General features: G+C 38.9%; 1 protein-coding gene across 1 annotated transcript in view; it reads left to right on the top strand.

Annotated features, from left to right (window-relative positions):
- Nucleotides 1–11,381, top strand: part of CUL4B (cullin 4B) — a 34,598-nt gene extending 23,217 nt beyond the window's left edge. The window contains exons 15-21 of the mRNA XM_065410248.1: nt 1,440–1,525; nt 3,255–3,362; nt 3,689–3,802; nt 4,374–4,479; nt 4,553–4,725; nt 5,406–5,558; nt 7,603–11,381. Of these exons, the coding sequence (XP_065266320.1) occupies nt 1,440–1,525; nt 3,255–3,362; nt 3,689–3,802; nt 4,374–4,479; nt 4,553–4,725; nt 5,406–5,558; nt 7,603–7,698 (836 nt within the window). The 3' untranslated portion in view covers nt 7,699–11,381. The remainder of the gene's footprint in view (nt 1–1,439; nt 1,526–3,254; nt 3,363–3,688; nt 3,803–4,373; nt 4,480–4,552; nt 4,726–5,405; nt 5,559–7,602) is intronic.
- Nucleotides 11,382–12,198: the final 817 nt, after the last annotated feature.

The raw sequence follows: 12,198 nt of genomic DNA, 5'->3' as shown, positions 1-12,198 counted from the left end.
GCATGCAGTAGAAAATACAGTAGGAAGATATATCTATATATATACAGAGAACATGAAAAAATGGGTGTCGCCATACCAACTGTAATGAGAGTAATTAATTTAGGTGAGCTATTATCAGCAGGAGAAAAAAAACTTTTGTAGTGATAATCAGGATGGCCCATTTCCAACAGTTGACAAGAAGGTGTGAGTAACAGTAGGGGGAAAAAATTAGCATGGGGAAACAGTTTTTACTTTGTGTAATGATCCATCCACTCCCAAGCTTTATTCAAGCCTAATTTAATGGTGTCTAGTTTGAAGAAACAAATTTACAGAGCCAGAAGAATACCCAGAAGTCACCCACTACAGGACAGGCCCAACAAAGAAATTAACAGAACGCCACTAGCAGTCACCTTCAGCCCCCAACGAAAACCTCTCCAGCGCATCATCAAGGATCTACAACCTATCCTGAAAGACGATCTCTCACTCTCACAGATCTTGGGAGACAGGCCAGTCCTCGCTTACAGACAGCCCCCCAACCTGAAGCCAAATACTCACCAGCAACCACACAACAAAAACACTAACCCAGGAACCCATCCTTGCAAAAAAGCCTGTTGCCAACTTTGTCCACATATCTATTCAGGGGACACCATCATAGGACCTAATCACATCAGCCACACTATCAGAGGCTCGTTCACCTGCACATCTACCAATGTGATATATGCCATCATGTGCCAGCAATGCCCCTCTGCCATGTACATTGGCCAAACCGGACAGTCTCTACGCAAAAGAATAAATGGACACAAATCAGACGTCCAGAATTATAACATTCAAAAACCAGTCAGAGAACACTTCAACCTCCCTGGTCACTCGATTACAGACCGCAAAGTCGCAATTCTTCGACAAAAAAACTTCAAAAACAGACTCCAACGAGAAACTGCAGAATTGGAATTAATTTGCAAACTAGACGCAATTAAATTAGGCTTGAATAAAGACTGGGAGTGGATGGGTCATTACACAAAGTAAAAACTGTTTCCCCATGCTAATTCTTCCTCCCTCCCTCTCCCCTCCCTCCTCCCCCTGTTACTCACACCTTCTCGTCAACTGTTGGAAATGGGCCATCCTGATTATCACTACAAACGTTTTTTTTTCTCCTGTTGATAATAGCTCACCTTAATTAATTACTCTCATTACAGTTGGTATGGCAACACCCATTTTTTCATATTCTGTGTATATATATCTTCCTACTGTATTTTCTACTGCATGCATCCGATGAAGTGGGTTTTAGCCCACGAAAGCTTATGCTCAAATACATTTGTTAGTCTCTAAGGTGCCACAAGTACTCCTCGTTCTTTTTGCTGATACAGACTAACACGGCTACCCCTCTGAAACCTGTCACTGTTTTAAATGTGTTACGTCTTAGTTTTTGACTGTTTTTTTAATTATAAAAACTTCTCTTATAGAATGTGGAGCTGCTTTCACCAGCAAGCTTGAAGGAATGTTTAAAGACATGGAACTTTCAAAAGATATCATGATACAGTTTAAACAGGTATAGCTGTAAAGCCTGCCATGGCTTGTTCTCTAGTGTTTTATTACTTTCCTTGTGGGTATGTGTGATGCACCCCAGGGGTACTCAGGGTTGTGAGGCACCTCACTACTACCTCCTCTTAGCTTGAAGGAATCTTGGCTGTGCCTGTTGTGGATCAACTCCTTGAAACCACCAGCCTCTGGCAGCACAGCACAGCCTCGCTCACTCTGTAGAGTAGTAACACATGAATCCTGGAGTCTTCAGAACAAATGGTTACATATAAAACAAAATCATAACATGCTTTCTACTGACTAAATTTAACTAACAATTTACACCCCTGTCTAAACAAAAAAAGCTTATTTCAGCCAAAGTTCTCTCCAGCATATTCAACAAAGCCTGGTTGAGACCTGTTTTTCATAAAGCAAGCTCTGTCCCTTTACTTCGTCAGTGAAGGATTGTCAGGGTGTCATCTTTGCCTCCCAAATACAATAGGGCAAATCCGTGTAGTACACCTTAATATAAGGTTCTCCCCAGCTCTCCTATCCTCACCCTATTCTGGTGTTTTTCTCTTCCTGTTAGTTAGTGTCTCTGAAGTTCCCACAATCTTTCCTTAACATTCAGTTCTGACAGGTGATAGGAGATCCAACGTGAACTATACAGTACTTAATTTACATGTAAAGAGCCAGCTAGATAAACATTCTTGCCAGAAAACACATTTGCTGGTGACCAGACCTTCAAGAACATAATTTTCAGTGTAGATACATAACTCCTTATACAATATCCATACGTGCATTTTGCAATGATGTTGATAACCAGCGTGACACTGGCTTTTATTTGAGATCTCTCATGACACTGGTGAACTAGAATGTACATGCCAAACCCCAAAAATTCCTGTAACCTCTGCACCTCCTGGCCAGATGGCATTGAAGTTCTTGGGTCACAGTGTGTTATGGCCAAAATGTTTGTTTAAAGCTCCAGTTGTAAATATTTCCTTACCATTTGAAGTAACTTTCTCTCCTTCAGAAGACACAGAGAATAACTTGCTCTTACAGGGTGCAGTTTTTTTAACTTGTTTCTTTTTTGTACAAAGATCCTTGGGAGGGGATGATTTTTTCAAAGACAAAAGGCAATTAGAAGCACAACTCCTACTGAAAAGTCAATGGGAATTGAATACTCAAATCCTATTTGTGCCTTTTGAGACTCTTCCACCTTAGTTCACTAATTGATTTAACTAATAACAGAGCAAAAATCAGCAGAACAAGTACCTACTGGGATTTAATAGGAAATGTATTGAAATAAATATGCAAACTTGTTGAATGTCTAGCTTAACAGCATTACAAGCTGATGAGACTAGATCACTGATCTAGTGGATAGAGTAGAGCACATGGTGTCAGCACAACTCAGTTGTGTTCCTTACTCTGCCACTGATTTGGGTTGACTTTGGTCAAGTTATTTAACCTCTTGGCTTCAGTTTCTCTGTCTTTTAAATAGTCTTGTACTCCACAATGGCAGTGTATGGGTTTCTTTACAAACAGCAAAAAGTGTTTTGAGAGCCTCTGAAAGGTGCTATCATACTCGTTCTAATACTCATGTAGTTAACTTGCATTCTGTGCAGAGGATATATCATGAGGTCACTTGCATTCTGTGCAGACATGGCACTGATAATGCCTGTTTAACTTCCTGGTAGTTCTGCCTGTAAGAATAAAAGAACAGCACCACTTTTTCAATATGCTTTTGTTTCTCCTTGCAGTATATGCAAAATCAGAATGTACCTGGTAACATTGAACTAACAGTGAACATCCTGACTATGGGTTATTGGCCAACCTATGTGCCTATGGAAGTCCACTTACCACCAGAGGTAAGGATAACTATGTTGGACTTTGCATACAGGAGTAGAACACTTCTTTCTTAGGCTTGCCATTAGTTAATGTTTAATGTTTAACTGCCTTTTGAATAAAGGGTTAAGGATTATAACTATATATTTAAAAATAGATCAACCTTTAGGACATAAATACATGGTTAACATCTCTTTAAAAAACAAAACCTTAACATTGTTTTTCCTATCTAAGCTTGCTCCTCCCTTAAACTGTTTTGTTTTCATTTCATGTATTTGATTAAATAAATGCAAATCGAAATGAAGTGGAGTTTTTAAAGTGGAGTTTTTCTTTCTTTCCCGTTCTTTAGATGGTAAAACTGCAGGAGATCTTCAAGACCTTCTACCTGGGAAAACACAGTGGTAGGAAACTTCAGTGGCAATCAACACTAGGTCACTGTGTACTAAAAGCAGAATTTAAAGAGGCAAGTATGAGTCTCTGGGTTATTTTCTGCTGGTGTATTCCTGCAGTCTGGCTTTTGTCCGTTTTGAGGTACTTTGTGATATGATCATGGATACCTCTAGGAAAGAATCTTGCAATATGATTAATATTTAGCATTGGCAATAACCTTCTTGAATTTCTTTTAATATAATGACTGTGTGGTACCATCCAGATTGGTGCCATTGCAGGAGCTACCCAAAATATTTTGTGTTTAATGCATCAGAGACTCTGGTATTGGATGGTATAATTCACACAAGATAAATGACACACATGTTACTTAATTTATTGGTCTGAAAGTAGAGAGAAGTACTGCACACCATGTTTGTGATGGTGGGGAACAAATAGTAATTGAACATCTCATGTCTAAGACTGGTGCTGTATTTCAGTTAGCACATGGTGGTTAGTAATATGCCTTTTCAGATTCCTGACCCAAATAAAATGGATAGCTTTCCTGCAAGCCAAGTTTTCATTTGAATTAATGTACAATACATGAATGATTTTTGACTTTCTTTCCAAGAAGACTTAGTAACATCTGATCACTTCATCCTTGACAGGGCAAAAAAGAGCTTCAAGTCTCTTTGTTCCAGACACTGGTGCTGCTTATGTTTAATGAAGGCGAGGAGTTCAGTTTAGAGGAGATAAAGCAAGCAACTGGGATAGGTCAGTATTAAATGCAGTTGATGGTGTCTGAATGCTGTTGTCTAAAATACTAAATAGCTTGTTTCTGCTTTAGAGGATGGAGAGTTAAGGAGAACACTCCAGTCATTAGCCTGTGGCAAAGCTAGAGTACTGACAAAAAGTCCCAAAGGCAAAGACGTGGAAGATGGTGATAAATTTACATGCAATGATGATTTCAGACATAAACTCTTCAGGATAAAGATAAACCAAATCCAGATGAAAGAAACGGTATGGGTTTGGGTTTGTTTTTTTTCCCCCGATTGCTGCCCTCTCTCCTGATTCTTAGTTCAATTATCTTTTGCATGTAAAAAAATACAGTAAACTTTCTTTTGTCCAGTGTTGAATTTTTATATTTGGTCACCTACATGAAGTATGCAGGTGTACTTTGTGTGGCAAGTGAACCATAGGGTTTAAATCTGGATTAGCAAACTAATCCAGATTACCTTGCAGCTATCCTATTAATCAGATTTGATAATCTACCCATATTTCTAGGAATCTGAAAGATTTAAGTAGTACCTGTTGTTGTGTGCCATTGACCTTTGTATTCTGAAGCTTGGCTAAATAAAAACTTTGCAAACTGCTATAGATTAATCTGGCCAGATTACATGGGAATAAGAAAATTCAGAGCCTTAATTGGCATTCTGTTCTCTATATTATGGCTAGGCGTTAATTTATCATTGGGTTCCTGCTGATATCTGAAACTATTTTAATCCCCTGTGTGAGTATGTTTCTCTTTGTAGACAATAGCCTTTCAAAAAGGACTTTGGAAGGAAGTCAGGAGACAAATATTTGACACCAAAAATGCTGGGGTTAATGTGTAGCTTTCTGCAGGTCAGACAACCAGAAAAGGATGACTTTGACTGTTTTAGTGTTCTTTTTAAAACTTTTTTTTTAAACTGCTCATCCAGGTAGAGGAACAGGCAAGCACTACAGAGAGAGTATTTCAGGACCGGCAGTACCAAATTGATGCTGCAATTGTGCGAATCATGAAGATGCGCAAGACTCTAAGCCACAATTTGCTTGTGTCAGAGGTGTACAACCAGCTTAAATTCCCAGTAAAGGTAGAGTTCTGATTCTTTCTTTTGTTTCAGAAGATATTGTTCCTTGCTATACTTTCTCCTCATCGGTGTTGTAGAGATCGCTCGAATAAATAATACAGCCAGTGAAGCACTCTTATTTGGTAGGGAAAGTATTCCCTTCTAGGAATTTTGTTTGAGGTGCCAGTTATATTTATTTGTGCATTCGAGTGAACAGACATAATAAGACTTTTTTTTAAGTAAAGCTACAAGATAAAGCATATTATTCTAGAGCTGGGCAAACTACTGGTTGTGAATAACATTAAAAACTTAGCCTCCTTTTTGTTTGCAAGTCATTCTCGGACTGATTTTTTTTGTTTTTGTTTTGCATGCATTTATAAGTAAGGCTGCGAGTTTCCGTGACTTCTGCAGCAGCCGGTGTGCCTGGTTCAGGGGCAGCTCAGGTAGCCCCTGCGCCAGGCGCACTGGCTGCTGCTGGAGCAGTCTCAGGCCCCCTCCAGCAACAGCAGAGTTTGGGTGTGGGAGGGGGCAGGGGATGGGGTGAGGTGGGGTCCCTGCGGCGACATACCCCTCACTCAGTTGCTAGGCAGAGGCGTGGCCAGGCAGCTCTGCACGCTGCCTCTGCCTGCAGGCACCGCCCCTCGCAGCTCTCATGGGCCGGGAACTGCGGCCATGCCTCCGCCTAGCAGCTGAGCGAGGGGGATGTCACCGCTTCCGGGGACGCCCCCCAGGTAAGCGCTGCCCAGAGCCCACCTCACCGCATCCCAGGCCCCAGTCCCCTGCCCCCTCCCACACTCAAACTCTCTGCTGCTGCTGGGAGGGGGTCCTGGGCCGCTTTCCCCCAGCATCCGCAGGGCCCCCGGGCAGCGACCCCTCCCCCCCTCAAGTTTTAGTCACAGGTATTTTTAGTAAAAGTCATGGACAGGTCACGGGCTGTGAATTTTTGTTTACTACCTGTGACCTGTCTCTGACTTTTACTAAAAATACCCATGACTAAAATGTAGCCTTATTTATAAGCACTCACCAATTGTTAGGGAATGTGTCCTGGCTATGCATTCTCTGGAAAGACTCTGTGGGTTGTCATTTGTGACAAGTTGCATAGTATTGGTGCTGCTTCCCAGCTGCTTAATTCAAACTTCTTATCAAGAAGAGAATAACAAATACCTAATACAACTTTTCAGACCAATAGTTCTGGTTAAAACTTTGTGTAAACTGAGATTTACAAACACCTGTAGCTTGTGGCTGTCTCAAACAATGAATGAGATGTCTGTATCTATAGGGAGAGATCCATTCAAGTTCATATTGAACTTGGAGCTTAGTTTGCAAATAAACATGTGAATCACTTGTTTCATTTTTCAGCCAGATGTAACTTCTGGTGTTTTCCAGTGCAAGAAATGTAAAGTAGAAAGCTTTGCCACTTTCTTCTGTAGCTTTCTTGAAAAACACCAATTTTTAAATTTTCTCTGCAGATAAGTAAGCATTTGTATTGCATAAAATTGGCAGCCAGGCATGCATAGGTATAATAGCTGACATAAATGCTTTTTCTCCCTTGTTCGTGGGGATCTTTCGCACAACATCAATCTAGGTCACTAACTTATACAATATGCTTTCAAATGTACAAAGTACATCTCTGTTACTGGATGAAAGCTCCACACAAACAGGAGATAAGCATTTATTTTTATATATATAAAAATTTTATAAAATTGTGTTACAAAATACCCTTTGTGACCTGATTTAGAAGACACACAAGCATTACATTATGGGAAGTATGTCTGCCTGAATTCCAGTTTTAATGGGGCATTCATGTTTGACAGACCCCAAAATTGACAGTCACACACTTTTTTGCTTTCTATTTCTGTGAAAGACATTTTAGATCTGTCATGCTCTTGTACCTGAAGTATTTTCTGTGGCATTTCTGTAATTGATCAATAGGATATTTAGCTATTCAGATGGTAATTTGAAAAATGTTTTCATGTAATATTGTTAAAGTAGGAGGAACTGAGTGATCAGAAACTTTGTAGAGATGGCTGCAAAAAAAGTAGTACTGATGATCTGCATTATTTTACAGCCTGCTGACCTTAAGAAGAGAATAGAATCCTTAATTGACAGGGACTACATGGAAAGAGACAAAGAGAACCCAAACCAGTACAACTATATTGCATAAACATATGTTGGCCTTTGTTTTTCTGCACATTTGGTGTCATACTAAATTGCCGGTGGATAAACTAGCCTGTTGATCCCATTATTTGACTTTTTATACTACCGATGAATGAATGAAAGCGGTGTAATGGAAAAGTATAGTAGAGTGGACTTTTTTCAGTGGTTAACATGCCCATTTAAAGAGTACTATTTACATTTTAAGAAGAATGCTGTTGAACTCTTTGCATGTTATTTAGTATGATGTGCAGAAAACTGTAAGAGAGTACCTGGTCTTCGTGATTCCATTTGTCTCCAAGTCTGAAGAGGAGTCCCTTGATATATGACAAATGTTCTTTTACATCTTTAAACTATGAAGCAAAGGTTAATTAACATACAGGAAATAGCCTTTAAAATGCTTAAACTGCATGCAAACTTTTAATTTACTGTACAGAATATTGGATATATTTATCAAGTAGCAAAACGACCAATGATTTGATTCACTCATATTTGGATTTCACCCGGGGGGGGGAATAATTACCAAGTCAAGTTATACTTATTGATGTAGAAAACATTCTCTGTTGCAATTAGGAGGAAATGTAAAGGAAATGGTATCAATATAAAATGATTGTAAGGTTACAAAATATGTACCATTCCTTAAATAACTGTGCCACTTACTTTAATTAACAAGCTTAGACTTGTATTTATATGGCTTACCCCAAAATGTAAAGTGTTTACCCTATTCTTAACATAAAACAGCAGCAACAGAAACAGTGACAATTTTTACTAGTCTTGAGCAGGAGAGTCCAACTCTTTGCAGTAACACTCAGCAAAAGAGAATGTATTATAAAATGAGGCAAAAAGCAACACAGTTCTTGCGCGCGCACACACAAAAAAGCTACATGAACCAAAATTACAAATGGATTTTAATACTATTTTTCTTTGAAACAATCTAAATGGCTTGAACTTCACCCTAGGTTTAGACAGGGTGAGAATCTTATAGACATGTCCTGCGTTGGATTGCTTTTAGGAGTTAACTCAAGCCAACCTAAAGCTTTAAGAACTCAGTCCTAGACAGTAGCAGGCTTTGCCTCCTAGAACCCTAAGCCTACCTCTCATACAGAAAGATACTTAAATATTGCTTCAAGGCATCTAGATCCTGTTTTCCTAGTTGACAAGAGCATTATTTGGATCTTCGTGAAACCTGGGAGGAAAAAATAGCTTGAATACAGAGGTTCCCCAAACAGTGAGGTTATTGCTTGAAGTTTTTGCAACCGGAACCTTTTTTTGCTGTAGCAGAATATGCCAGGAATATAAAGTGGCAGCAGAAGAGTTAATTTTTCCAGTTTTCCTAGACAGGTGACAGCTCCCCTACCCCTCCTCACCAGTTTCAGCCATGCGGCATAGGAAGATGAAGAATCTGATTCACTTTCAGGCATCTACAGCCCTGAGAAATGCCAGACAACCCTAGGAGGCAAGAAAATGTTACTTTATTTTAAAATAATAATAATGGTCTTTCCTTAACCCGCCTGATGACTAGCACTCATATATTCTTGATGATCTATTATTTCATCACCTTATGGCCCTGTGGAGTACATAAACCCTGTAGTGTGAGAGAATGTGTGTGTGTGTGTGTGTGTGTGTATGTATGTATGTATGTATGTATGTATACACATTATATCCAGAACTTCCCCTTCCTGAATGTTGCTTTTCGTAAACAACTGTATGGTGTGAATTGCCTCCATTTTTTTTCTCAAGCTCCTTTACATAAAGTGCTCACTTTACAAAACAAAGAAGCTGGGTTCTCCCCCAAGTAAAGAGCACTCCTCATTTCATATCGTTCCCTCAATGCTGACTTCTTATAAAATTTGCACAGCTCTCTTCCACGTGAGCCGCAGTAAGAAACCTGTCAATTTTTTGCATAGTAGTTATCAGTCTAATCCAATGGGAGACATTCAGGGTCACTACCTTTGAGAGGCATAATATATCCAGTGGGGGCATTTCTTGTGGAGGCTGCTTCTGTAGGGAATCAGGCAAGCCTATAACTATTAGCTCAGAAGCAGAGAGCCACCAGAGAGAGGACAACAATGAAATTGAGATCATGGCTTTTCTATCTTCATTATTTTTAAACTTCTTTCTGTATCTGTTGCATTATGTCTCTTTTCTCCATGTATATGGTGGTTCTGTTTTCTCAAATAAAAGATTTATTTAAAAGAAGATACTGTTTATGGAGGGAAAGCTTTAAAATATTCACTTTTAGGGGAAGGATGGAAACCAAAATATTTGACTGCCCATGTTCTGATTTGTTGCAACAGTTTAAATACAACCAATGCCACATACTTAAAAAGGAGACTCCATTAGAATCTCTAATTAGATGGGTGTTGAATTTCAACTATAACCAACCAGAAGGTTTTATTTTTTTGTTTTTATTTATCCCATTTATTTCAACCAGTAAATGCAGAGACTATTGTGTAGAAAACTCATGTCCTGAATTGTCAACATACTTCAAGATTTGACACTGAAACTGAGTTAACCTTTTCACTGGCAGTCCAGCTATTAAACTAACCCGATGAATGGCCTATGAGAACACTGGCTTGATCAGGAACTGAAGAAAAGCAGGGAAAAGCATGCCCTCATATCCCTTTATTTACCCCACTGGCCTATCCCCGACAAATTGTTCATTTCTTCTGCTAGTGGTTTTCGCTCCTGGCTAGTGACAAAGCTGCAGCCAAGATTAGCATCCAGCCATACTTCTTGCTGGGATCACGTGCCTGCCTACTGAGCCATATATTAATTTTTGTTTTAGTGGGCTTGGACCACAACTCATTTGGCTATAAAACAGCTTGTCTGTTCGGCCACATATTTTTAATCCTGACTCTTGCATGCAGTTTATAGCAGACTAGTTCATAAGAAATTGCAGTTTATTCTTAGAAGTATATATTTTAGGTTTTTTAATCTTTATACCCATAAATGGACTATTTTTTTGTCTTGGCTGGTTTAAAAAAAGTGACCATTTTGTTTAAATGCTGTAATTGCGAAAGTGTTGTAAACCATTGTTTTGTTCTATAGTTCACACAAAGGTGCCAAAGTAAATAGTTAATAAGAGACCTAACAAATTTGTTAAGTTGCTTTAGCCGTGGTTTATATTTTGATCTTTCTAATGCTCATCTTTCAGTCACAGTATTTTTCGTTTCCCTAAACATATCATTTGCCCTAATGCTTACTTTTAAACAATGTTTTATTTGCGCATCTAAACCAATGTTCAAATACCACTGTTTTTTAGTGATTTCATATAATAGGAAGAGTATTTTCTTTGAAAAGTTACAGTAAAGTTGTAAGAGTACAGCAGCATTCAAAAAATGTAATATACTTTTTGTATAACAATTCTTCAGAAGTATCTCTGGAGTGAAAAAAACTAACCCTGTTACTTTTAAGAAGCCTCTTCACTCGGCTACTAGAATATAAAATTGTGCTTGTTTAACTGCATCAAAATGTTATAGTTATGCAGATTTGCAAATGGGGCATGTGTCACCATTGCGTCCTTTAATGCAAAAAGCAAAACCTTTTTAATGTTTCATAACAAGTCTAAAATGGGTACAGAGAGTCTTTGTTAAGTTGGTAAATAATGTAAATACATGTCCTTTCAAAGAGTGAGTCTGTTATCTAGGTATTTTGTGTCATTTAATAAATATTAAACAGTTTTGTGTTGATAAACTCTTATTTGTGTGTGTGAAGTGTCTTTTTAATCAGACTTGTATATATTGGTGTGCTAATGTGTCTTTGGCACTCTCCTTAATATCTTTGGGATGTATTTTGATAACAAGATTTTTGCTTTCTTCCTGGGTTCATCCGATGAAGTAGTTACCTTTTGTTGAGGTATCACACTTACTTGGGTTTTCCAAGTGGGTTCCATTCTTCGATTCACCTTGTTTGTTTTATTTTTATATTTTTAAGATCTGACACACTGTTTTCTAAGAGAGAGGCTGGTAAACATGATTTAAAAATTAAGGGCCAGATCCAAGCCCCATTAAATCCAGTGACTTCACTGAGCTTTGAACCAGGCCCAGAATGCACGGGAGTACTAAAAACTGCACTAAAGTACTAAATAGGGATTGCTACCTGTTTCCGTAGTACAGAACCCAAATACACAGTTCCCAGGCCAGACTGGGGAGTGACTCCTTGAGAAAACAGGACTGGCTGCAGCTAGCCCTGAATCATTGTCTCTTGTCGCTACTGGTGCTGCTGTCAAGTGAGAGCTTGCTCAGAATCATTTTAGATACTAATCTGAAATATGAAGAACACTTTTGGAAAAAACACATTGTACTCACTTCTGTACTATGCTGGGCCACCTTTTTGGTGGGTTGTGCCATCTGACACTTGGTGCCTTTTGGGAAAACTTGTTACACGCATAGGACTTGTCCATGCAGAATTCACTGACAGAGAGGCTTCCCTTTCACAAAGCAAGTCCCACTGATGTCAGTGGGACTGCTCTCATGAATAAGGGTTTGCCAGATCAGTTGCTTTTGCA

Source organism: Emys orbicularis, chromosome 9 (assembly GCF_028017835.1).
Source record: "Emys orbicularis isolate rEmyOrb1 chromosome 9, rEmyOrb1.hap1, whole genome shotgun sequence".
Lineage (NCBI taxonomy): Eukaryota > Metazoa > Chordata > Testudines > Emydidae > Emys > Emys orbicularis.
Note: the sequence above shows the minus strand (reverse complement) of the source record. Positions and strands in the feature narration are given on the sequence as shown.